Raw genomic sequence first — 26041 nt, forward strand, 5'->3', positions numbered from 1 at the left:
GCAAACGAGAGCAGAATGTGCCCCCCCACACCCCCGTGTCCGGATCCAGGTACGTGTTTGCTTAGCCCTGTCTGTGTGTACACAGCGCCGACCCCCGCCCCCGGTGCGGCTCCCTGGGAGCCGCCCGCAGCCTCGGCGGGGATGAGCGCGCGGGGTGTCACACGCTCCGCGCCGCCGCTCCGTGCTCGGAGCCCCGTCCCAGCTCCTGGGCTCCGCACTTTCCCCGCAGCCGCCGCCAGCCCGGCAGAGGCAGCGAGCCCGTGAGGTCAGCGTCGGCGGCGCGTCGCAGGGGTGTCTGTGCTGTGGGACGGTCGCTGGGCGGACGGGCGGGCCGGGCAGGCGCAGTGTGGGGCCCGCGGGGGGGGAGGAGGGTGAGTGGCTCTGTGTCTATGTGTCGCACTGACGGGGGTTACACACCAGGGCAGCCGCCGCCGCCGCCGCTGCACCGGGATCCCTCGCCAGCCGCAGGCCCCGGGCTTCCCCTCCGTCCTCCTTTCCCCAAGTAAACTTCCTGCTCCCGGCCCGGCCCGGCCGGGAAGGGAAGGGAGCGGGGCCCGGCCGGACTCTGCCCCCGGCACACACAACAGCTGGAGCTGTCAAAACTTCCTCTCTGCCGCGGCCCCTGCCGCCGCCCGCCCCTCCTCCGCCCCGGGGGCGCCGCCAGGGGGAGGGCGCCGCGTACAATGAAGCGGCGGCCGCCGCCGCAGCCGGGCAGCGCAGGAGCCGGAGCAGCCGCTTGTTCCCGGGCCCTCTGAGCGGGGCGCCCCGCCGCGGGAGTGCCCGTGTGTCTCCCCCCCCGCCCGCTCCGCGGGGCGGTTATTGTGCGTGAGCCCCTTCCCCCCTCCTTCCCCCCGGCCCTCCCGATGCCGCTCCCCCTGCTACCTGCGCTGGTCGGCGGCGGCTGAGGCCAGCGATGCGAGGCGGAGGTGGAGGAGGCGGAGGTGAGGCGGAGAGGCGCATCGGGAGCAGGAGGAGCATCGGGATCCTCATCGCCACCCTCCTCCTCATCCATGTGTCTCTCTCGTCCTGCTGACTAGGATGTCAACGGAGGACAAGAGTCTAGTCGGGGGGGTGGCGGAGCCGCCGCCGCCGCCCCAGCAGCCCCCCGAGCCCGGAGCTCCCCCCCCAGCAGCAGCCACAGACAAAAGACCTAGGGGCCGGCCTCGCAAAGATGGCGCTTCCCCTTTCCAGAGAGCCAGAAAGAAGTAAGTTCGGAGCGTGTGGGAGAGGCAGCGGGGCAGGGGGCCGGCGGCGCTGGGAGAGCTGTCAGCAGAGGCTCGCTCCTCAGCGCCCCCTCCCCTCTGCCCAATGCCATTTTGGGAGGGGCCCTTCTCTTCTCACCTCTTCTTTCTTCTCCTCCTCTGCCCGTTGCACTCTCCCCTCCTCCCCCACTGCTCTCTCCTTCTTCACCTTTGGCCTCCTTCTTCTCTCCTTCCTTTTCACTTCTCCCTTCCTTTCTTCCGCTCCCCCTTTCCCCAGCCGTGCCCCTGGACCCCTCTCCTCTTTCCCTTTCTTTTGCACCTTCCCTCTGCCCTTCTTGGGTCTCTCTCCTCCTCCAGGGCCCTCGCTTGCCCCCTATTTCAGCTTGTCCCTCGGTGTCTTCTGGCTGTTCCTTTGGAGCTTGATTTTAAAGGAAAGATTGATCTCGCCCTAACTGGGTGACCCTAAAAACATCTCTCTCTACGCAGACACACACGCAGAAGTTTAGACAGCAATTTCCTGCAGCCAAACCAGCCCCGGAGTGTGTTTGAAAGTGGAAGCTGCTTTCTCCCTGGAGCTGTCAAATAGCCTCAGACGCGGGCTGGTGGCCCGGCTAGGGGAGGGTGTAAGATAGCAGGCACAACAGGAGGGTGGTTGGGAAGATTGTGGTGTTTTGCGTTGCCGGTTTGCTTCCTTCTCTGGTCCCTGCTCTTCTCACGCTTCAGGCGGAACTGAATGTGCACCGTACACTTTTAGCAAACTAAGGCAGGCTGCCCCTTGCAGCTGCGTCAACTATCAACCGCGGATCTCAGCCAAACCTAGGGAGCGCGTTGGAGTGATCTGCTGCGTCCATATGTGGTGCAGGTGGACTGTGGACTATGTTTGGTTTTAAATGGAAAGTCCCTTTTGTGGCGCGTTTGTGTGCGGGTCAGGAATGCATCTAATGTCCATGTTCTGTGTGCACTAACAGATACTCTGACAGTGTATGAGTCAATGAGGACCTCATAACTTTGTGCTCATTTTCATGAGGATAGTGTGCTGTACATAACACAGTTTAATGGAATATTACAAAATATTTACCTTTAATAACTAATAAGAATGTGGTTCAGATGTTGAATGTTGTTAGCACACACAAATTAATGTGTTAATGGACATACAACAGTTTTTACAATTACACATATATTACATGCATAGTGCACTAAAACTGATTCACCAGTTAGGAGCATCACATTAACTATAGCAAATAAATATGGCATGTTTTACTTATATTTTTCATAATACTAATTTGTGTGAGGTGTATTAGAGAGACAAGGTGGGTGAGGTAATATCTTTGTCTGGACCAATTTCTGTCTCTGTTGTGAAGCAGGAGTCCAAAAGGCCTCATTCCCATTGTCACAGAGAGTGCTACTTATGGACCAACCACACTCAGTTTTAGTTGTTAATGAGAGCCCCTCTAGGATAAAAGTAGAATAAACCTGTTTGCTACTATTTTTAATTATGTTTATGTTCTAAATGTAATGAACTGTAGGCTGTGGACCATGTTGCAGGCTTAAAGTTTTAGTGTTTTATTTTTTAAGGGTCATGGTCAACTTGACATCTAGTCAATTTAAAACAAAAATGTTTTGTTAAAACTAGTTTACTAAATCTTCCCCTGAATCTCCCAGTCAGTTTTTGTAGCTTTATAATGAAAGACCTTACACAAACAAGAGTGGAAACTAACTGTATATGGGAAACTGTGAAACTGACTATATACAAAATGCTGTTAAGTGCATAAAATAAACTGAACGCACAGAGGAAAATATTTTTGTGTGATCATTCAGTTGTATCAATCTTCTATGTTATTTGTAATAAGTAAATACATTTTTTTTAGATAAAAGTGGGATTCGGTTTTGGGGTTTTGTTTTCTGTTGCTCACAGTTTACTTTAGAGGCTTTCTAACATTGACTGTCTGGTTTTAGTGTGGCTATGTCTTCTAGCAGCATTTAATTCATGACCCCATACCTCTTAAATCTTTGTGTTTTGTTAAAATAACACAGATTTTTCCCATAGTGGAAGTTAAAAGTGGTTAGCAGTCCTTGCTATTGTCAACTATTAGGGGGTAGCCGTGTTAGTCTGTATCCACAAAAACATCAAGGAGTCCGGTGGCACCTTAAAGACTAACAGATTTATTTGGGCATAAGCTTCCATCGGACTCCTTGTTGTTCTTGCTATTGCTGTTTGTGTGCAGCTCAGTTGTAGACCAGAAGGGACCATCATGATAATCTAGTCTGACCTCCTTCACGTTGCAGGCCACAGAACCTCACCCACTGACTCCTGTCACAGACCCGTAACCTTTGCCAGAGTTACTGAAGTCATCAAGGGAATGGATCACTTGATGATTACCTGTTCTGTTCTTTCCCTCTGGGACACCTGGCATTGGCCACTGTTGGAAGACAGGATATTGGGCTAGATGGACCTTTGGTCTGACTCAGTATGGCCATTCTTATGTTCTCAAATCATGATTTAAAGACTTCAGTCCTTGCATTCAGTACTGATTCATCTGCTTTACCCTTATATTTGAATACTTCTTCCAGTTTTATTTGTGCATATAACATCTAGTTACATATGAAGCACTTGAGTTACTTTTACAAAAATAGTTTTATAGTGAAACTCTGAATGCTGGCTACTCATGCCTATATGTCTGTGTAGCTACAGAATAGTAAAAAGTGAACTAATTTAATTAAATCATTTTTAAAATACCACAATTTGTGGAAAAGCTAATTTCTTCCATGCCAGTTTAAGATCATTTGTATACTTTGTGAAAAGTGAAATTTAGTGTAATTTCTTAATTATATTTCTAGTGTTAAAGGGAGACTGATAGTCAATTTTAAGGAGAAATCAAGATTATTTTTTATTTAAAATTTTTTTCTAAACCTTACAAAAATATAAATACTTATATATAAAATGTGTACCAGTGCATGAGAGCCAGAAAATGAAACTAGCTAGAGACAAAAGTGAAACTGTTTTTCATTAGCTTTATGTAATTCACATGAATTGTGTGAGTGAAATACAAAAAGTAAACAGACAGTTCAAGTTGTTTGTTTTTTCCTCCACAATTTTAATATTACTGTATGTGACTTGATGCTGCAAACTGATCCTTGCACGAGGACTTCAGTTTGAGTATGGAAAGTTTTCGTGATTGTGGCCCAAAGTGTTATAGTAACACAAGGAATCAACATTTCTAAAAATAAGATTTTGGTGTTGGTAGTCGTTTTGCCCTAGTGTATCACTGATCAGATGAAGACTGGACTATTTTTAATCACCAGTGCTTCTGTAAAGAGCAGTTTCTTTTAAATTATACTGTTTCAATGTTTAAACCAGTCTAATATCTTTCAATGTTAAAATTAGCTATGCAAATGAAAAGCAAACATTGAGTGAAAATAAAGTTTCCATTTTTTGTATGATTGCTTAGCTATGTCTTCCTCCTCTCTCCCATGCTTTCCAGTTGGATTAATATGTCTCTTGTAAATCAGACAATAGAGCATATGTCTGAGCGTGTTCTGTACCATAATCACGTATAAGTCACTGTTAGCCAATCAGATTGTTCAACCACTTTATCCCATTATGGAAAATGTTCCATTGGATATTCAGTCTAAGTAATGATCTAAATAAGAGCACAACATTAAAACAGCATAGCCAAAGTAAAAGGATTTATGAGTTAAAGGTGCTGGCTTTAAAGAACAATATTTGAAAAATACTCAATTAGTATTATTTCACCTCCTTGTTGACATGGTTTCAAATGGATGATTGAGTTAAGACAGTTTTTTTCATTTTCCTATATAAGGTTTGCCCCCGTGAGATGCCCAGAACCCTCAACTCTTCACAAATGTAGGCCCTTTATTTATTTTTATGGGAGCACAGAAATTGCCATACTAGTAGAGATTTACGTAGTTCTATCTAAACTGGCATCCTGCCTCTGGCAGCAGCACTACCTGATGTGTCGTAAAAAAGACTAAAAATCCTCATAGTGCACCTAGGCGTTGTGCCATGTTCTGCATGAGAAACATGGGAAGTTGCTTGTAGGTGATGAAGAAGGAATTGATATACACTGTGAAGGAGGGACTCATCAGTTTTCAGTACCTTGAGAGTTTCTGCCTGTAGAGAAGTATATCAGAACAGCTTTTCTGATGATGTCATCTGAGGATGTGGCAGAATTGAATGTATAGTTATGTGAATAATATTTCCTGGGGACTATATCTTAGGTGAATAGTTATTTATTATTATCTGTGTAAGTGGCAAAAAACTTCATTAATGAACTGTTAAGGTTGCCTGGTGACAGCTTGTACCCTTCCAGAACATCAAGTTCAGTGAAACTCAAACTTCTGAAAATCAGGGAATACAGAATTAAGATAAATGCCCATTCAACCTTGACTCCGCCCCCCTGATGTTGGCAGTCGCCATTGGAAATTATCTGCATGCATTCCAGCTGCATTCACATTGTTAGGTGTAGCTGTAGCTGTATTGAATGGTGGAGGAATAAATTGGAGTAGCATGGAAGAGTTGCGTTCATGATATGAGAGATCTGGGTCTAAGTCCCTCCATGTGTGTGATCGAAGGAAGGAGATGTATGTGCACCTTGAGGAGCCAATCTGCATCATTTCAATATGGAATTGTGTCGATTATAATTGTTAGCAGGGCACTGGGTCTTCTTGCCATGGCTAGTGTCCGTAGTGAGGTGGGACAAGAGAGCAATCTGCAGATTTAATGATGGATACGAGAAAGTATAGGTTTAAGCGGTATCCTGTGTGTTTAATTTCATAAGTGTGGTATTCTGTCAGGTGAGTAGGCTCAGTGTTTGAGTGTAGGGCAAGTGCAGGTAATGCTTGTTCATTACAGCGAAAAGGCAGTGTGTGAGTATGGGCATATTGGAGCATTGCTCAAAGAGGGTGAGTTAAGTTTGTGTGGGCGTTTGTTTACCTTACCTCTGTATTTCCTGGTTTTCAGATGTTTGAGTTTTGCTGAACTTGATGTTCTGGAAGGGCACAAGCTATAACTGGACAACCTTCTCTGTGTTAATGAAGTTAAATGACAAAAAAAACTTCATTCTTTTTTTAAACAGGAAGAGAAATGTTGATAGGAGTTAGTGGTCATTTAAATCACCTGGGTTTGCAGTTGATAAGCTACAGTGGCTAGGTAATAATCTATAGACCTAGCTTTTATATAGTGCTTGTCATGAGTAGATCTCAGAAAACTTTACATCATTATCCCCACTTTACAGATGGAAAATGGAGGCACAGAAAGATGAAGTGACTTACCCAAGGTCACCTAGCAGGCCAGTGGCAGAGCTAGGAATCCAAGTCCAGTGGTCTTTCTACTAGGCAACACAGTTGCTGTGTGATTACTCAGTACTTCTCCCCCTTCCTCTACATTTTGTTGTAGTGGAATGGGGATAATGGCCCTGCTTTGAAATGTTTGCAGTGTGCATTTGGTAACAGGGCTGATGAGAGACCAAGGATGAGATTTCTGTGTCCCAAAACTGTGACAGATTTATGACATGGTTGTTACATAACTTTAAGTGGGTTAGAGAAAACTGGTGTGTCTCTCTCTCCTTCCCCACACCCTGCCCCACCATTCCTTGCAACATGTATTCTACCCCTGCATTTCCAGCTCCCTCTTCCCTCCCCTCCCCATCCCACTAAATCATTAGTTGGCATTGTAGAAACTATTGATATGTAAGAAGTTGCTCCTCTTGTCTCCTGCCCTGTGCTACTGAGTAGCATATCACAGGCATCAGCTTACTGAAGGGCCAGGTGTTACTTTCGTTATGTAGTCCAGCCTGCAACCTGAGCAGGTCCTCACTCTTACCCACCTTTTGCTGGGACTCAAACCCCTGCTTCAGCCAGGCTTCCCTAGCCATGCCCCAGGTCCACTCAGTCTACCCCTCCTCCAAACTGGGTCCCTCCCCCATACACTCTGGCCAGCCCCTCCACCCCAGATCCCAGCTATTCGTTTTCTGGATTTCAGATGTATAAATTTACTTTACCTTCATTCCCCCACCCTAGATCTCAGCCCACATGGAGAGGCAGGGAGAGAGGCTGAGACACACCCCAAGAGCAGAGTCCCCCAGAACATACAGTGGGCAGGGAGAGGGGCCCAGATCCCCCCACAGAGGTAGGGCTTCCTGAGATCCCAGGAAGGGGAGAATTCAGAGCTGACATGCCTCCCACTCCATAACACCCCACTTCCTCTGCTACCGCTCATGTCCTTCCCCCTTGTTTTCTCCCTTCTCCCCAATCCCTACCTCTCCATTTTACCTGAGCCCCCCAATCCCTCTTTCCACTCCTGCCACCTATTCCCATTTATCCCCCTCCCCATAATACCCCCATCCCTCACCTCAGACCCAACCCTCTTTTCCTCATTACCCCCTGCTCGCATGCCCTACTCACCCTTCCCCTCCCAGTGAGCATTTAGAAGTGTAACTTATTTAATTTTCAAAAATAATTTGTGTGCAGATTACATTTGAAAAAAAACCCCACAAACACACAACAACAAAATAAATCCCCAATCTAACAATTTGAGAGAGAGATTGTGTGCCAAATGTTCCCTTTCTCCCTCCCCAGTGCTGGACAGCCTCTACTATGTGGCAAGCATATCCATTCTTAGCTCCTCACGCCAGTCGTAGGCCATGTACACACTACAGCTTACGTCAGTATAAATTGCTGCACTGGGATGTGAATATGCCACCCCCGAGCAAAGTACGTTACACTGACCCAAGTGCCAGTGCGGACAGCGCTATGTTGGCGGGAGAGCTTTTCTTGCTGACATAACTACTGGTGCTCGCGGGGGCTGGAGTAACTTAAGCCAACAGGAGAGTTGTAAGCTCTGTAGTGTAGCCATAGTTTTAGTGTGTTCTTAGTGCATGGTCTGAGCATGCCTGTTCTAAGTGTCCCATGGGGTGGGGATGGCTTCCCCAGATTGCCACTTACATCACATGAGGGCAGTAGGGAGAGACCACCCCAGATTCTGCCACAAAAGATGCCCCTGCCTCTATTCTCCCACAGCCCCCTGCCACTCATCCCCATGTGCCCCAACCCCTTCCTCTCACTTCACTCCTCAGCCCTTCTCACCTGCCCTACCACCCATCCCCATTTATCCCCCTCCCATCAGTGCAGCCCTCAGGGACAGATTTTAGCAAATATGCCCCCTAACCTTCTCCAAGTTCCTGCCCATGGCTGAACTCAAATTGACACTGGCTCTGTCAGGTTTGAAGACTACTGCTTATCCTCTTGAGCTAGTAGGGTATGTCTGCACTATGAAATTACTCCGATTTTGCAGAATTCGATTTTTGGCAACAGATTGTATAAAGTCGAGTGCATGCAACCACAATAAGCACATTAATTCAGCGGTGTGCGTCCATAGTACCGAGGCTAGCGTCGACTTCTGGAGTGTTGCACTGTGGGTAGCTATCCCATAGCTCCTGCAGTCTCCCCCACCCATTGGAATTCTGGGTTGAGATCCCAATGCCTGATGGGGCAAAAAACATTGTCGCGGTTGGTTCTGGGTACATGTCGTCAGGCCCCCCTCTCCCTCCCTCCCTCCGTGAAAGCAACGGCAGACAATCATTTCACACCTTTTTTCCTGGGTTACCTGTGCAGATGCCATACCACGGCAAGCATGGAGCCCGCTCAGCTGACCGTCACGTATGTCTCCTGGGTGCTGGCAGACATGGGACTGCATTGCTACACAGCAGCAGCTCATTACCTTTTGGCAGCAGACGGTGCATTACGCCTGGTAGCCATTGTCATCGTAGTCCTGGGTGCTGTTTTAGCTGACCTCGGTGAGGTCGGTCGGGGCACCTGGATAGACATGGGAATGACTCAGCCAGGTCATTCCCATCTTCTGCTGCGCACCCAGGAGATGATGATGGCTACTAGGCATAATGCAGCATCTTCTGCCGAGCACCCATACTCTTTATTAATTGATTATAAAAAATAGGGAGAGAACTGACAAGGTAGCCTGAGTGGGGTGTGTGAGGAGGAGCTGAGGGAAGGAAAAGGCCACTTCAAAACTTGTTGAATGACAGCCTTCTGTTGCTTGGGCTGTCCACTGGGGTTGAGTGGCAGGGTGCATGGAGCCTCACCCCCGCATTCTTGGGCGTCTGGGTGAGGAGGCTGTGGAACTTGGTGAGGGTGGTTAAACAGGGGCTGCAGCGGCACTCCGTGATCCTGCTGCCATTCCTGAAGCTCCACCAGATGCTGGAGCATGTCCGTTTGATCCCGCAATAGCCCCAGCGTTGCATCCTGCCTTCTCTGATCTTCCTGCTGCCACCTGTCATCTTGATCGTCCCTCCTGTCCTCACATTTATTCCTCCTGTCTTCACATTCATTGGCCACTTTCCTGTACTGTGATAATGTGTCCTTCCACACATTCAGATGAGCTCTTTCATTGCGGTTCGACTGCATGATCTCAGAGAACATATCGTCGTGCATGCGTTTTTTTTGCCGCCTTATCTGAGAGAGCCTTCGGGAGGGAGGCTTGAAAAATTTGCAGCTGCGGGAGGGGGAAAAAAGGGAGAGAAGTATTTTAAAAGATACATTTTACAGAACAATGGGTATACTCTTTCACAGTGAACAACACTATTCACTTTACATAGCACATGTGATTTCGGTACAAGGTCATTTTTTGCATCTTATATTGCGTGTCTGCAGCTCTAGTGTTAGAGATCACAGATGCAGGGCTGGGCAACAGAATTCGGCTTGCAGGCGGCCATGGTAAGCCATAGTCTTTCAGCTTCTGCAACCTTCATAGAAGCAGCGCCCTTCTTTCCCATACCAAGCAAAGCCTGTTGAGTGCTGTGGTTTTCGTGTTAAAGTGCAGCAGCAGCAGAAACCAAACTAACCCCCCCATCCAATTCTCTGGATGATCACTTTGCCCCTCCCTCTCACTGCGTGGCTGGTATCAGGGAAGATCCCTGTTAGCCAAACGCGAACAGCTCAGCGCCAATGGCCCCTGCCCCCCACCGCTTGGCTAACTGCAGGGAGGATTTCTTTTCAGCCACAGGCAAACAGCCCAGTAGGAACGGCCACCTCTGAATGTCCCCTTAATTAAATTCCTGTATTTCAACCAGGTTACCGTGAACGATATCACTCTCCTGAGGATAACAGAGAGAGATAAAGAATGGATGTTGCTTGAATGCCAACAAACACCGGGACCATACGCGGCCAGGCTTGTCATGCAATGATACCAGATTACTTGCTACTAGCAAGGCGTGGTAAAGTGTCCTACCATGGAGGACAGAATAAGGCTACTCTCCCCAGAAACCTTCTGCAAAGGGTTTTAGAGTACCTCCAGGAGAGCTTCATGGAGATGTCCCTGGAGGATTTCCACTCCATACCCAGACATGTTAACAGACTTCCAGTAGCTGGCTGCGAATGCATCCCAAGTCCTCAGAGCAAATTAATCATTAAAAAACGCTTGCTTTTAAACCATGTATTATATATACAAAGGTACACTCACCAGAGGTCTCTTCTTCGGGTTCATATTGCCTTGGGAGGGTTGGGAGGGTATTTCAGTCAGGGTGAGAAAAAGATCCTGGCTGTTGGGGAGAACTGTGTGCTCTCCTCAAGCTTGTCCTCTCCTCCTCCTCCTCCTCATCTTTCCCGTCTGCTAAATCCTCAGGCATGGCTGAGAGTACCCCTTCCTCGGAATCCATTGTCAGGGGTGGGGTAGTGGTGGCAGCCCCCCCTAGAATTGCATGCAGCTCAGCGTAGAAGCGGCATGTCTGCGGCTCTGCCCCAGAGCATCCGTTTGATTCTTTGGTTTTCTGGTAGGCTTGTCTGAGCTCCTTAACTTTCACGCAGCACTGTGTTGAGTCCCTGTTGTGGCCTCTCTCCATCATGCCCTTGGAGACTTTTTCAAATGTACTGGCATTTCGTCTTTTGGAACGTAGTTCTGATAGCATGGAATCGTCTCCCCATACAGCGATCAGATCCAGTACCTCCCGTATGGTCCATGCTGGAGCTCTTTTTCAATTCTCGAACTGCATGGTCACCTGTGCTGATGAGCTCTGCATGGTCACCTGTGCTGATGAGCTCGACTGGCCAAACAGGAAATGAGATTCAAAAGTTCGCAGGGCTTTTCCTGTACACCTGGCCAGTGCATCTGAGTTGAAAGTGCTGTCCAGAGCGGTCACAATGGTGCACTGTGGAATAGCTCCCGAAAGCCAATATCATCGAACCAGCGATATCGATTTCAGCGCTAATCCCTTCGTTGGGGAGGAGTACAGAAATCGATTTTAAGAGCCCTTTATGTCAAAGTAAATGGCTTCGTTGTGTGGATGGGTGCAGGGTTAATTTGATTTAATGCTGCTAAATTCGACCTAAACTCATAGTGTAGACCAGGCTTTAGTGTGAAAATTTGAAGACGAACAATCCTGTTAACTCCTCTGCCTGCATATGCTCAGTATAATCAATTCGTTGCCAGAATCAGAGAAGCAAAATATTTTTGAAATAATGTTTTAATTTATTTCACCCAAAGGGATGAACCAACCCTCGAGTGATTTAGGTCCTGGTGAAATGATCTGATTCTGAGCCCTGATTTGATCTCTGTTTGTGAGCAAAAAAAAAAAAAAAAAAAGGTTGACAGAATCTATCAACTTTAAGGAAAGTCTTTTTTCCCCTGGGGACTGTATCTTGGGACCCTTTGGTCAAATTCTTCAAATTTGGATCACTACTTCTTTATATGGCTGATGTAAATGTAGAGCAACAACTGTAATTGTACATTTAGATGGTTAAGCTAAATAATTGCATCTGGAGTAGCAGAGTGTATTGCTGTGGTGCCTTCTTTGTATTTGTGAATTGGGCATTGAGTGTTTATATGTTCTATGGTCTGTTCTGGGTGACTACAGTTGCATGCTGGAGAGTCTTTAGTTTTCCATTTGTGCAGCAAGTATCCGCATCTGCCATGATTTACATTGATACAGTTTAGGGTTGCCCATGAGCTTTGTGCGAGATCGAAGCCAGGGATCTTCTGCATTGGTTCTTTCACAATGTTTATTTGTGACTTCTTGTGAATTCCATTCTGCGTTCCAAGCTTCATCAGGATTGAAGTTGCATTGTTGAAAGTTAAATGTGTGGGTCCAAAACAGCTTACATGACTTCAAGCAGTGGTGAGGGACGTTGTTATGGTCCTGGTGGATGGGAAGATGTTCATTTTCCACAAATCTCTGGAATTCCCAAAGGATTGTGGCATTGCTGCGAATGGATGGGGGAGCAATGTGCGACAGCACTGGCAGCCAAAGTGTTGGTGTCAAGTTGAGGGTTCCAGTGATGCACTGCATTGCAGTGTTTAGTTGGACACCAAGTCGAGTATGGCTACTTCTGGCCTACACAGTACTCAGCAACAGAGTACACTAGGGCCATCACTGACATCTGTAACACCGATGATTCCCAGTTTGTGCTTGCCAGTTTCTGGACCAGGTTGACCATTGCTTTATCTTGGCAGCTGCCTTCTTCAGAGTGTCATGGAAGGTTAGCGTGTGATCCAGCTTCACTCTGAGATAGGTTGGAGTGGGGTCATGTCGCACAGTGTTGCCACAGAAGGTCACTTTCAGGGTACACTTAGCGTTTCTGTGATCAAGATGGAATGCAGTGACTGTTTGTTTTGTGGGGATTTGGCTTGAACCTCCATTTCCATAAATATTCTTCCATGGTGCTTAGGTCCTGTTCAAGGTGGACTTGATGTCGCTGAAGGTGGCTGTTTGCATTGCCAGGGCAAGGTCATCTGCATATAAAAATCTGTGACCTTGTGACCGAACATCAATTAATGACCTCCTGGTCTTCAGAGCAACAACTCAAGCCACCATAATAGTCCTCTTCAGGGCCAAGTAACATTCCAGATAGATTCTGGAACAAGGCTCCTCCTACTTAACAGTGAGGATCTTTCCCGGACGAAGTGTGAGCATCTGGTATAACACTGGTGTCCTGACACTCCAAGAAACCTATGTCTCTAATGATCAGCAGGCCAGATGCTACTTTATCGATGGTTACAACCTCATGATTAGCCACTACTGTCTGAAGTATGGCCTGGTCATATACATGAAGAACACCATCATGGATTTTGATGTTTTTCCCCCAACTGAAAAAGAAGCCACCTACACAACTGCCACCAGGGTAGGGGAGCTGCACAACGTGTATAAAGCCCCTAATTCAAAATGACGAAACCAGCACTCCCAAGAGCACTAATCCCAGCCCTATACATTGGCGATTTTAACAGCAACACACTATATGGGGTTATGAAGCTGATAGTAAAGACCTTTCGGACAGGATGTCTGCGGAAGGTCTGCAACTGATCTTCGATCCAAATAGCAATCAGCTTTCCACTCTGCTTGCTAGCAACATGATTACATCCTGGACCTCACCATTTGGATCACTAACAAAACCTTATTCCTTTGTGAGGTATACCAAATTTCAGGGCAATCTGATTCACTGTACAGATTTTAGAAGATTTAGAGTTGAGATTTAAACAGAAAGCTGTTCTTAACGGTAACTATAGAGCTCTTGCTCTGCTATAATTATGGTTGTACCTAGAGGCCATGACCCCATTGTGTTAGACACTGTCTAGACAGATAACACAAAGATGGTACTCACCCAAATGACTTTACAATCTAAATTTTAAGACAAGACAGCAGGTGGCTAGGAGAAGGAGATTGGAGTGATGAGAGCATACGAGAACTATGAGGCAGTTATGAACAGTGGTGCCTAGCCATAAGTAGTGGTGCCTACCCATTGTCAAGTGTTTTGTAGACATCAAGGTATAAAGTGGATTTTAAAGGGAGTAATGTAGTGACCTCAAGTATTTTTACAGAGATCTTCTTCCATGCATATGGGGTGACATCAGATAGAATATGATGGTATTTGTCTGAAAATTTGACAAACGGACAATTAAAGGTACTATTGCAGGAGTAATGGCAGGATTTAGGTAGATGATAGGTAGAATCAGAATATCCATGAAGGGCCTTAAAGTGAAGGCAAGTAGTTTGTGCATGGTGTGGTGGAAAAGAGGGTGCCCATGGAAGGATGGAAAGAGAAGGATGATGTGTTCAAAGCAGTGAGTCAGGAAGATGATTTTTGCAGTGGCCTTTGGTATGGATTTAAGAGGTGGCAAGATTGTATTTGTCAAGGCAAGAGAGGAGGAGGAGGAGGAGGTTGTGATAGTTGAGAAACAAAATGATGAAGGCCTGGAAAAGAGTTTTAGCTTTGTGAAAGGAGAGGAAAGGCTGGATCTTGTTGAGATTACACAGAAGAAAGCGGCAAAACATGACCTTTATGTATTAGTCTGGAAAGGTGTCTTAGTTAAGGATGACATCCATGCGATGGTGGTGGTGTTTTCCATAAAAGGGGAAAAGGTTGGTGTTAAAGATTAAGAACTCAGTTTTGGTCTTGTTGAGCTTGTATTAACAGCTGGATATCCATGAAAAGTTGTAAGAATAATACTGTGTAGGTCCAGTAAGACTTTTGAGAAGTAGTTTTATACAGTAGAACTTTGTTAATCTGCCCACACTGTAATTAGTACAAAAGTGTTTCTCGCCACTTCATAGTAAAGATTTAGTAGCCAAATCCTGCAGTGAGGATTTGATATGGTGGTGATAGTTGTGACTCCATAGATAAGCTGTATCCAGACTTCCCTTCTAAACCCTGTTTTCAACATTTATCTAACTTTTGATTGGAGTAACAGATTTTTATTTATTTACTTTGTAATGGTATGCTTAAAATAGGGTCTGAAAAGATCTTTTCCAGAGACTTCGAAAAGTGTTTGATTAAAAATGCTTATGCATGCTACTTAATTTAAAATTATTTGAATTATTACTTATTTTGGCCCATGTTCGCAGCAGTAGGTTTTCAAAAGTCCAAGATTTCACATATGCAGATAGTTTTTCAGACACACGTGCACAGAATGTTTGCCAGAAAATAATTATTTAAGAATCTTTTTCATTAGTTTGACTGCAGTCTGCGTTAGGGTAAGCCAGCATTTAATGATATCCATGTCCGTTTCAGAAGAGCCGTAATGCAATTCTACATTTTCTCTTTGTAGCTTAGCTATGTTTCTTTGGCTCATCCCCTGCCCTCCACTTGATGTACCATTCAGACCCCTGATTTCCCCTGCCTTACTTGGGCTTTTTTACATTTGTAAATGTTAATTTTGAACATTAATTTTTTAAAAAATGTGTAACTTATAAATATATATTTAAAAAATGTAGGAGTTGCAGAGCAACATGGTGGAAGCCAGGACTGCTGCCTGGCAAGCGTGGAATCCTTGTATGGGTGGAAGGCCAAACTTTGTGCATCTATTGCATGGATAAGACTTAAGGATCTAAGCTTTTGATTCTCAATTATGAGTGAAACTTGTGTAGTGGATGAATAAGAAGATTGTTGTATATGTTGGTAGTTTTGTAACTGTTTTGTTTCATGAGCAGAGTTGTTAGGATACGTATTAGTGTGAATTATTTTTATTTGTATGTGTGCATGAATTTGGTGTTAAGGTTGGGACCAGAGTTATTTATGTAATCATGGTTTATGATTTCCATAGTTTTGAAGGTTTGGGTTGTTTTAAATGGTGTGTTATTAAATCTTTGAAATTGTAGTTAACAACATTAACTGTTTATTGAATGTGTAGTAATATGTTGAGCTTCTACAGCACCTCTTCTCAAGTATCTCAAGGAGGTTGACCGACGTTAAGGGGTTAGGGCAGGAATAGTCAATTTTTTATCAAGGTCCAAATTTCTTGGCCATGGTAAAGTCAAGATCCAGACTCCAGAGGAACATTTTTTTACACCACAATAATTATAATAATAAGGGCAAGTCTACACTACAAAACTAAGTCAACCTAAGTTAGGTTGACGTTCAGCCACTGCAGTAATTACTGCGGTTTTTTGTGTCCACACTATGCCCCCCTCTGTTGGCGGCACGTGTCCTCACCAAGAGCACTTCCACCGATTTTAACTGACAACATGGGGCATTGTGAGGCACTGACAGCCCAGAGCTTCGTCAGCCCCATGGCAGTGGGGCTCTGGCAATCAGCGCCGCACTTACCTCGCCTGTTGCTGCCTTTCACAGTCTGAGCTGTTAGTACTGGCAGTCAAAGGCAGCCACAGGCGACATAAGTATAAGTAAATAAAAAGATTTCGTTGTCTATTCAAATGTGTCTGGCAGACCGGATTTGGCCCATGGTCTGGCTATTGACTACACCTGGATTAGGCGTTCCAACACCCTGTGTAAAAGGGATGTGTTAGCCCCTTGGTCACAAAGGAAGACTGTGGCAGAAGTAGGAATAGAACCCCAGGGTATGTTTGCACTACAAGTGTTGCAGTGGCACAGCTGCCCCAGTGCGGCTATGCTGCTGCAGTGTAGACATTTACTATAGCACAGAAGGGGTTTTTCCAGTGCTGTAGTAAATCCAGCTCATTGAGAGGTGGAACGTTGATCTAGTGGCATCTGTAGCGGGAGTTAGGTCAGCCTAACTACATTGGATAGAGTGTGAAATTTTTCACAGCCCAGAGTTATGTAGCCAGGTTGACCTAAGTTTTAGGTATAGACCAGGACCCAGTCTCCTGACTTCTGGTCTTTGATACAGCCACAAGACCATCATTTCACCATGTGTCCTATGACATGGGAGATTCTTTAAGAAAATGCCAGACTTCAAGTTATACTAACAAATATACTGTGGTACATTTATTAATACATGATGAAATATCATCAGTTATTAAAACTATACTACATTTGTCAAAATAACAAAGAACATTTTGTGATACAGTATCTTTGCCTTTTTTTAGTTTGCTCACTTACTGAACTGAATTAGTAAGTAACATGCAACGGAGGCCTCCCAGTCACTAGTACAAATGAGCAGGTTTCTACTGTATTTCAATAATTATCTCCTGAACTATTTAAATCTAACAATATGCTTTGGATTTTTCACTGCAGTTACTAGAGAGATGGCATGAGGCATCACCATTCATATTGTGGTTCAGTCATTGCTTAGTTCATCAGATGATGTAATAAAAAATCAGTTTTGTCATTTGCTGCAGTGATCACTCTGGAAATGAGTTTCTAAGAGCACTAGTGCTTTCTTGTAAAATAAATTTAAACTGGATAGAGAAGAAACATAATTTTAAATTTCAGGACATCCATTAAAAAACATAGACAATGATGAGTAATGCACTCAGACTGAAACATGTGAGTTGTTCTTTAACTCAGTCACATGGTACTTTGAGATTGCAGCTCCTAAGGAACTTTGGAGAAGTTCCTATAATTCTGAGCCATGTTGTATTTGCTGAGTTATTTGATTAAAAAAATTGCAATGCTGTAGTATAAATAGTGCATATTAGTGAGTAGTGTCCACTGTTTTGGGAACTCTTTTATAATCAACTATGTGCACTACAGTACCTAGGTATAATAGAACAAGTAAAGGTTAGACCTAGCTCAGTTCAAAATATTTTTGCTTTTTGCATATTTATCTCTCTTCTTTAATTCAAAATGTATTTAAAAAAACAACAACCCACACCTTATTGCAAGCCATCCCAACACTGTATGCAGGTGCTACTATGCAATATAATGCTTCTTATCAAGATTCTAATTTTTGTTGGTTGGGACCCTCCTGTCTTGTCTTTTAAAAGGGGCTATTCCAAAAGTGTGAGGATGCTTTTTTGAGGTTTCTTTAATAATAAAAGTTAACTTGGTAGGTGTCATAATTAGCTGGGATCAGGAAGAAATTGAATGTAGAAGCAATTTACTTCTTCCTCTTAGTTATTTTTATATCCTACTCATGACTGTGATATCTAACCACCACATGACATCCCAAAAAGAAAAGGTGTTTTTCATAAGATTATGTTCCCTCCCTTGTTTCTGCCTGTCTTTCCCCTTGTTAGTGTGCATCTTCTCTGCTGCCACCTCCTTAGTTTCCCTCTTCCTCCTTTTTTGTATGAGAGCTTAGTGAGGGCTTCTAGGACTCTCTATTTATTTTCCTGTTCTTTTCTGTCTGGCTCTGTATCATGGTGACACACCTTCCTGCTGACACTATCCCTTCAGTTGGCCTGAGGGGGTGACTAAAGATCCATATGTGGCATTCCCTTCCATGCCCAAGCTTCTGATCATGCAAACTTTTAGTGGTGATCTGCACTGCAAAGTTAGGATGGCTTAACTACATCACTCAGGTCTGTGAACATTTCCACACCCTGTGCGATGTAATTAAACTGACCTAAGCCCTGGTTTAGACACCACTAAGGTGATGGAAGAATACTTCCGTTGACCTAACTACTGCCTCTTAGAAAGGTGAGTTTACTTCAATGATGGAAGATTCCTTCTGCCACTGTTGTAATTGTCTACAGTGGTAGAGCTGCACTACTGCAGCTGTGCCACTATAGCATTTCTAGTGCAGACATACCCTTAACAGGACGGAAGAATCCCATGCACTGCTACAGACTAGGGACCGAATGGCTAGACAGCAGTTCTGCAGAAAAGGGCCTAGGGGTTACAGTGGACCAGAAGCAGGATATGAGTTGACAGTGTGCCCTTGTTGCCAAGAAAGCTAATGGCATTTTGGCCTGTATTAGTAGGGGCATTGCCAGCAGATTGAGGGACGTGATCATTCCCCTCTATTCGACATTGATGAGGCCTCATCTAGAGTACTGTGTCCAGTTTTGAGCCCCACACTACAAAAAGGATGTGGAAAAATTGGAAAGAGTCCAGCAGAGGGCAACAAAAATGATTAGGGGGCTGGAGCACATGACTTATGAGGAGAGGCTGAGGGAACTGGGATTGTTTAGTCTGCAGAAGAGAAGAGTGAGGAGGGATTTGATAGCTGCTTTCAACTACCTGAAAGGGGGTTCTAAAGAGGATGGATATAGACTGATCTCAGTGGTGGCAGATGACAGAACAAGGAGTAATGGTCTCAAGTTGCAGTGGGGGAGGTTTAGGTTAGATATTAGGAAAAACTTTTTCACTAGGAGTGTGGTGAAGCACTGGAATGAGGAGGTGGTGGAATCTCCTTCCTTAGAGGTTTTTAAGGTCAGTCTTGAAGAAGCCCTGGCTGAGATGATTTAGTTGGGATTGGTCCTGCTTTGAGCAGGGGGTTGGATTAGATGACCTCCTGAGGTCCCTTCCAACCCTGATATTCTATGTGCAAAAATTTACTCTTGGGAGTAGACTTGTTGAGGTCAATGAAGCTGCTCATATGAGTAATGTTACACATCTGCCTGATGTTTGCAATATCAGAGCCTAAGGCTATGTCCACTGCAAAAAAGGTGGTGGGTTTTTTTTCATCAGCATAATTATCATCCTGCTGTAAAATCCTAGTGGAGACAAGGCACTGTAGTTTTTACCACAAGGTAGCTAAGTGAAGTCAACACTATATCCTGCCCATGGTTGACCTTGCCTAGCTACCTCATGGTAAAACTGTAGTGCCATGTCTCTACTAGGATTGTACACTTGCATAGCTAACAAATGGCAGATACTTGTTGGAAAAAATGGGCCTTTTTTTGTCAGTGAAGTCATGGCCTAAGTGAGCTGCTGCTGCTGTGGTCCTCTTCCCAGCAAAGCCAGAGTTTGAACTTGTTTCAAACTGCTTCCATCTGGGAAGTTCAGCTAAGGCAGAATGAAATGGTTCATTTATTAAGCAGTGTTTCACGCCGAGAGCACGTTATACCTCTGCTTTATGATCTTCACTGGCTGCCAGTAGACTTCTGGGTGAGATACAGGTTGTTGTGTCTGACCTATACATGACTAAATGGTTTGGGACCTGCTTTACTGAAACAATGGCTGCTCTCCCCATATGATACACACCGCAGCTGTGATCATCAACGGTGCTCAGACTTCATGCCCTCTGGTCAAAATGCAAAAGGGCTGGCAGCATGGAAACTATGTTGGAAACTACATTGATTGCTGTATTAATTGTTAGGAAAGTTTTATTGTTCAGGAAGTTTTTTCGTACACTTAACAAAATTGAATGATTGTAGTTATTTTCAAATGTATGGAGTTTAAGATAGGAGCAAATGGAAACACATTTAAATAGATAAAATGAATATTTACTTCCACTAGACTATCAGTTCAGCTGCTTCTCCTTTCACTAATTCTCTCCCTCCTAATTCCCCCATTCTTTTCTTCTCTTTTATGCTTTACTTTTTTCATATCCCCCTTTTTTTTGTTCTCCCCAATGACACCTCCCCGACCCCCCGAATAGCCATGTTGCCAACTCAAAATATTTGGTGTTTTTCTTAAAATCCCTCCTCCTGGAGCTCTGTGATTTGCTTGAGAATCTCAGCTTTCATTTAAAAAAGAAAAATGTATCTAGCTCTCAGGTTGGAGGAGAAGAATTTAAAAATAAGAATCCTAGAGGCTCCAAAATCAGTATGCAAATAAAAGTACCCAGAATTTATTTTTAAAAAATAATTATTTTTATGCCAATCCCATATTTTTTGTGTGGCCTGACTTATGAAATTTGAATGCTTGGAGTTGACAATACTGCCACAGCACCTGTACCACTCTGCTTGCCCAGTGTTTTCTAGCAGCAGCAGAATGAAACTGACATGATCCTCATCAGTTCTGCTTTCATCCTGCTGGGGAAACACTGTGCAAGAGTTAATGCTTCTCTGGCCTGTAGGGCATAAGCGTGGGAGAGAGAGCTCATAGCTCTTCAGGGAGCTGTGGTGCCAGGGAGGGGGTGGAGTAACCAAGCCAGAAAGCACCCGAGGTTCCAGCTCTCCAAGCTACAACTCCAGAATCTGTGTGGGTATGATTTCGCTTCTCTATTTAATGCTCCAGTGAATTTCCAGGCCACAACCCTTGCAAAGTTAGAGAATTATTCTTGAGAAGAGAATGGGAAGGCGACTAAGAAGGATTTTAACTTGTGGGGTTTCCAGCAGGCTTTTCTACCTGTATCTCATAGGGAAAACTGTAGAAGAAGGTGACCGAGTCCAAAAACTGTGAAAAACAAATTAATAAAATAAACGTTCTGTAAGGAAATTTCTTGTTAATAAAATATATTTCTAAAATCTTCTATGTAACATTAAGGGTCAGATTGTGGCTGGCCATTGCTCTGAAGCATAATTTGGGAGGAGAATTGAGAGCTGCTTTTTCCCTTCCATGTGCCCTTGAACAGTGGGAAACCACAGTGGTACTTCTTCCTTGCACTCTCTGGTAGTGCAGGGACTTTTGCCAGCTAATACAGCTTGAGGTGTAAGCCTCTCTGAAGGTGAGGAGGAGGCAGGACCTCTTGGGGACCTGATTTCTGGTGGTGAGACTTTGCACTGCTACCATTGTGGGCCTGTGCCATAATCTCACAACCTGGCCCTAAACTATTGTGCAGGCCAAATCAGTAGCATCTATTGTAAAGGGACTTGGGAGACAAGTTTTGAGACAGATATCAGGGCACCGGTTCACAAAGGCTGACTGCACAATCATATCTACTGAAATGTGCTCTTACCTGTGGTATTAATAGCCCTTTACATTATTAAAATTTGGTGTAGTGGCTTAAGTACTCTATATTCTCTCTATCTACATAAGGATTAGGACACACTGGTAGAGTAGTGCGGAGAAGCTTTTGTTGATATTGGTTTATGTATCCATTGTGTTTCCAAGCAAAGGACTTCAATCTCCAGGCTTATGAATCAGGTATCTATAATAAGGATTTAGTTTATTTAGAACTAAATGTAAAGAAAACAGAAAATATTTTTGAAATCTCATTTACTTTTCAACATTTGTGCTGTCTGTTTTTGGATTTTACTCATCTTGGGTACTGTCTTGATGGGCAAAAAAGTGTGTGTGTGTTTTCTCAATATTGTTAGTTTAAGGCCTTGTCTAGACTAAGATTTAAGGTGTGATGTTAGTATGTGTTAATTGACGTGTGTTAAAAATCTAGTGTAAGCAAGGAACGCTGCTTTTAACATGTACTAAACTGGTGGAGTTAAAGACTCTAAGGGTATGTCTATACTGCCCATGTTGCAGTGCGGCTACGGCAGCACTGTGATGTGGGCAGCGTGGACATGCTTTATTGCCGGGGGAGAGCTCTCCTGGCGATTTAAAAAACAACAAAAACCTCCACCCCGAAGAAGTAGCTTTATCGCTGGGAGTGTGGCTCCTGGCGATAAAGTGCTGTCTATACTGGCACTTTTCAGCGCTAAAACTTTTGTCGCTCAGGGATGTGTTTTTTCACACCCCTGAACGACTAAAGTTTTAGTGCTGAAAGTGGCAGTGTAGACGCAGCCTAACTTGGCCACTCTAGTACAAGCTAAAGTATAACTTGCCTTATTTTGACTGGAGTTTTAGAAGGTATTTGTCAGTTTCATAAAGCCAGCTAACACAATTTAACAAGATGCCTTTAAATGTTAGTCTAGACTAAGCCATGAATTCAGGCTGACACATGTGAAGTTGTGTGAGCTGGGTGGGCTGTAGCCTAGGGTCCCTCTAGCCTTTAACATGGCCAACTAATACAGCTTCATATATGTTAGTGTGCATTTTTAAACTAGTATTAAGAGGGCTTCTCAGTCATTGAAAAATAAACCTCTTTTTTGCCAGTGAAGACACAATGTCTCGGAGTGAAACTAGACTGTTTTATGAGTAGTTAGTTTCAGTTTCAGGTTCTCATGCAGTATTACAATTTTCTAGTTAAAAATGTTAAACATTTTCTTTCAGAGCTTTTTAAGATGACGAAAATATTAGTATTTTCATAAATGAACAATAGGTGCCCTGATCTTTGTTGTTTGTACTTGTCTGAGGTAGGGAATAAGTTATTTGGGATAAGGTTCTTTAGATCTTAAGTGTTTCAACACTGTGTATACTTACAGAGCAATGTAAATTTAATTGTAAACCATTTGGAGATGTAAGCTTTTTTACTATATTTTGTGGTATGTATTTACCAGTGTCTTAATTACTCTATCTAGTCAATTTTTCTTTGCTTTCCTTTAATGTAAATGTTTTAAAATAATTTTAAAGTATTTTAAAATTAAGTTGATTTTAAATTAAACTAACCAAGGACAGGAAGCTAATGCTGAAAACCCAAACTCTTTTCTTTTTCTTCTTCTCAGATGTTAGAACATGAAGTGTTGTGCTGTACCTTCACTCTGTTGGAAGGGATTCACCTTCTGTATTGATTTTGATGGGGAAAAGGCTTACAATATTTTTATGGGAAAGTCTTATTCCCTGCTACCCTTTTCTTGCCACTAACCCTGTGGTAGCTAATCCAGTTGTCATTAGTCTCTCTGGTTCCACATAGGCTAGAAAATGATCTGTTCTTGATAATGGTTGTCAGAAATGGCTCTCCCTTACCACTCCATCTGAAGTGGTATTGAATAAAGGTCAGCTGCTTACCTGCTAGTGTAATCTGGACAATGATGTTTTCAACAGCATTGAAGAAATGGCGGCAGACACCATGTTCCACTGGGGTCTCCATCATACTTTCTGTAGCAGTGTTCAAAATAGTCTTGCCCTATCTATGCTAACAGATAAACCATTCAGCATCAGTTGAGGGGAACCCACTGTTAACAATTATTGTAAGCAAGAGTCACTCCCCTATTGCGGTCTTATGTGTAGCCTGTTCATTCCATCTCTTTCTCTCCTTTTGCTCCTTCCTTTCACTTGGTATTTAAACTCCCTCTTGTGTTTATTCCCCTCCCCCTTGCTTTATTTTCCCCCTTCTGGAGCACCAAGTAACTTTAATTAGCACTATGCGTGCTGTGCTTTTGCACAGAGGAGCTTCCGCGCAGCAGCACTAGCAGGAGTGTAAAACTGACACAGATCACAAGATCCTTGTCACTTTCACAGTGGTTCTGTGGGAAAGCATTACTATGTATGACCCAGCTCTGGCAGTTTACAATTAGTACCAGATAGGATGTTTGTGTTAGGAGTGGGTAAGGGAAACTGCGAGCTTTGTGCAATCTAGCACCAAATTTAAAGCTTTGCAGTGTTTGGAAAACCCTGAAAAGTACACTACCAAACCACAATGGGGTGTATGTGATACAACTAGTTCCCTGCTTGTTGGGAATGTTTTATTTAATTGAAATAATTAACCTTATTTTAACCGGACATATTCTGTGCTACTCCAGGACCATTGATATCACTGAGTGATAGGGCAGAATTTGGCCCTTTTGTATTTAGAGAGCTATTGCTGTTCCTGAGCCTGCACCTTGTTACTGTTTTAAATTCTAATTAATGACATGATCACTAGAAATGTATCCAAATTTAATGGCTTTAAATCACACTTATGTTATTATGTTACCATGCGTATATAGTTAATACATAAAATGCACTCCTTGACTCTAAAGGATAGTACCGACCTGTGTTGGGCCCAAAATGTGATCTATGTCAGGATTGTAACTATGTGGAGAATTTCATTTGGATACTAAATATATTTTTATTCGGTAATTAATTTTCAAAAGTATGATTATTCCCTCTGGTCTGTTAGTTATCACTTTTTTGTCAGAAAAGCTGTATTTACTGAGAGAGGAGGAACAAATGGAGTAGTAGCATAGTAGTCTAGTAGGCTACTAAATGGTAACTCACCTCTACATTTTAGTAGAATATGAACCTTAAGATGAACATTCTTTTGATCTCCTTTGCTGCTTCCTCCCTTTCTCCTTTTCATAGAATACAAATGTAGTGTTCAGTGTTAAGTGCATATTCAGGTAAAACTCTAACTGATAAATATGCTCTAGGAACTATTTTGGGAAAGTGCTATGTCCTGTGTTAAACAGGAGGTCAGAATAGATCAGGGGTTCTGAAACTGGGAGTGGTGAGATTATTACATGGAGGGTTGCAAGGTGTCAGCCTCCACCCCAAACCCCGCTTTGCCTCCAATATTTATAATGGTGTTAAATATATAAAAAAGTGTTTTAATTTGTAAGGGGGAGGTGTCACACTCAGAGGCTTGCTATGTGAAAGGGGTTACCAGTACAAAAGTTTGAGAACCACTGGTATAGATGATCACAATGGTCCCTTCTGGCCTTGGACTCTGTGACCCTATGAAGTCAAAGAGCTAGAAAATAGTGTGTCAGTAAAAGTTTTGAAAACATTGGAGTCTTGTCTGAATGACAACTGTCTGTGGCATTCAGAGTACCTTTTAATATATTGTTTTTATTATAAACTCTATCACCAAATTGTACACATGCCTAGACTATGATAACCAAGTGACACTGCTGTAAACCCCATCTCCTTTCTATTTTTTTCATTTTCACTGATAGATTACAGTCTACATTTTAGACATGAAACAATTTGGGGCAGGGGCCATATCTTTTTTGTACTCAGAGGCGTGTCTAATGCTCTCCCTGGGTGCTATAAAATAACATTCCAACATCTTTAAAGTTTAAATAAGAGTTACAAAGTTCAAATAAAAACAACGAGCATGCCCAAATAAATTTGTTAGTCTTTAAGGTGCCACTGGACTCCTTGTTGTTTTTGTGGATACAGACAAACATGGCTACCCCTCTGATAAAGTTCAAATAAGAATAAAGGGAGAAAAGAAGTTAAAATACACGAGGGGGAAAAAGAGATTTGAAAATAGATGAAGGTTTTGGGTTTATTTTTCTCTTCTCTTTCTCTTTCTTTTATTGTTTGTCAGTCTTTTCATTTTTCTTTTTCTTTCACTCTGATTGTCTTTCTATATGTCTAATCTCATCTTTTCTTTAAGGTTCAGGCTGGTAGCTGCTGAAGAAATATAGTATCACTTCTTTCCAGAAGAACTTTATTCTCAAAGCCTACTGTTGAGTAAAATTGACTAGCAGCCCAGTCCTATGTCTTTTAATCACAAGTTGTCCTACTGGTTTAATTGAGTAAGGGCCATAGGATCAAGCCCTTGTGTTGGAGGATTGAAATCAGCTAAT

At 43.5% G+C, this 26041-nt stretch overlaps 1 protein-coding gene across 1 annotated transcript in view; it reads left to right on the plus strand.

Annotated features, from left to right (window-relative positions):
* Positions 1-890: 890 nt before the first annotated feature.
* Positions 891-26041, plus strand: part of KMT2C (lysine methyltransferase 2C) — a 313192-nt gene continuing 288041 nt past the window's right edge. Inside the window, exon 1 of the mRNA XM_045003252.1 lies at positions 891-1205. Within this exon, the coding sequence (XP_044859187.1) occupies positions 1039-1205 (167 nt within the window). The 5' untranslated portion in view covers positions 891-1038. The remainder of the gene's footprint in view (positions 1206-26041) is intronic.

This window comes from Mauremys mutica, chromosome 2 (assembly GCF_020497125.1).
Source record: "Mauremys mutica isolate MM-2020 ecotype Southern chromosome 2, ASM2049712v1, whole genome shotgun sequence".
In the NCBI taxonomy this organism is placed as follows: Eukaryota; Metazoa; Chordata; order Testudines; family Geoemydidae; genus Mauremys; species Mauremys mutica.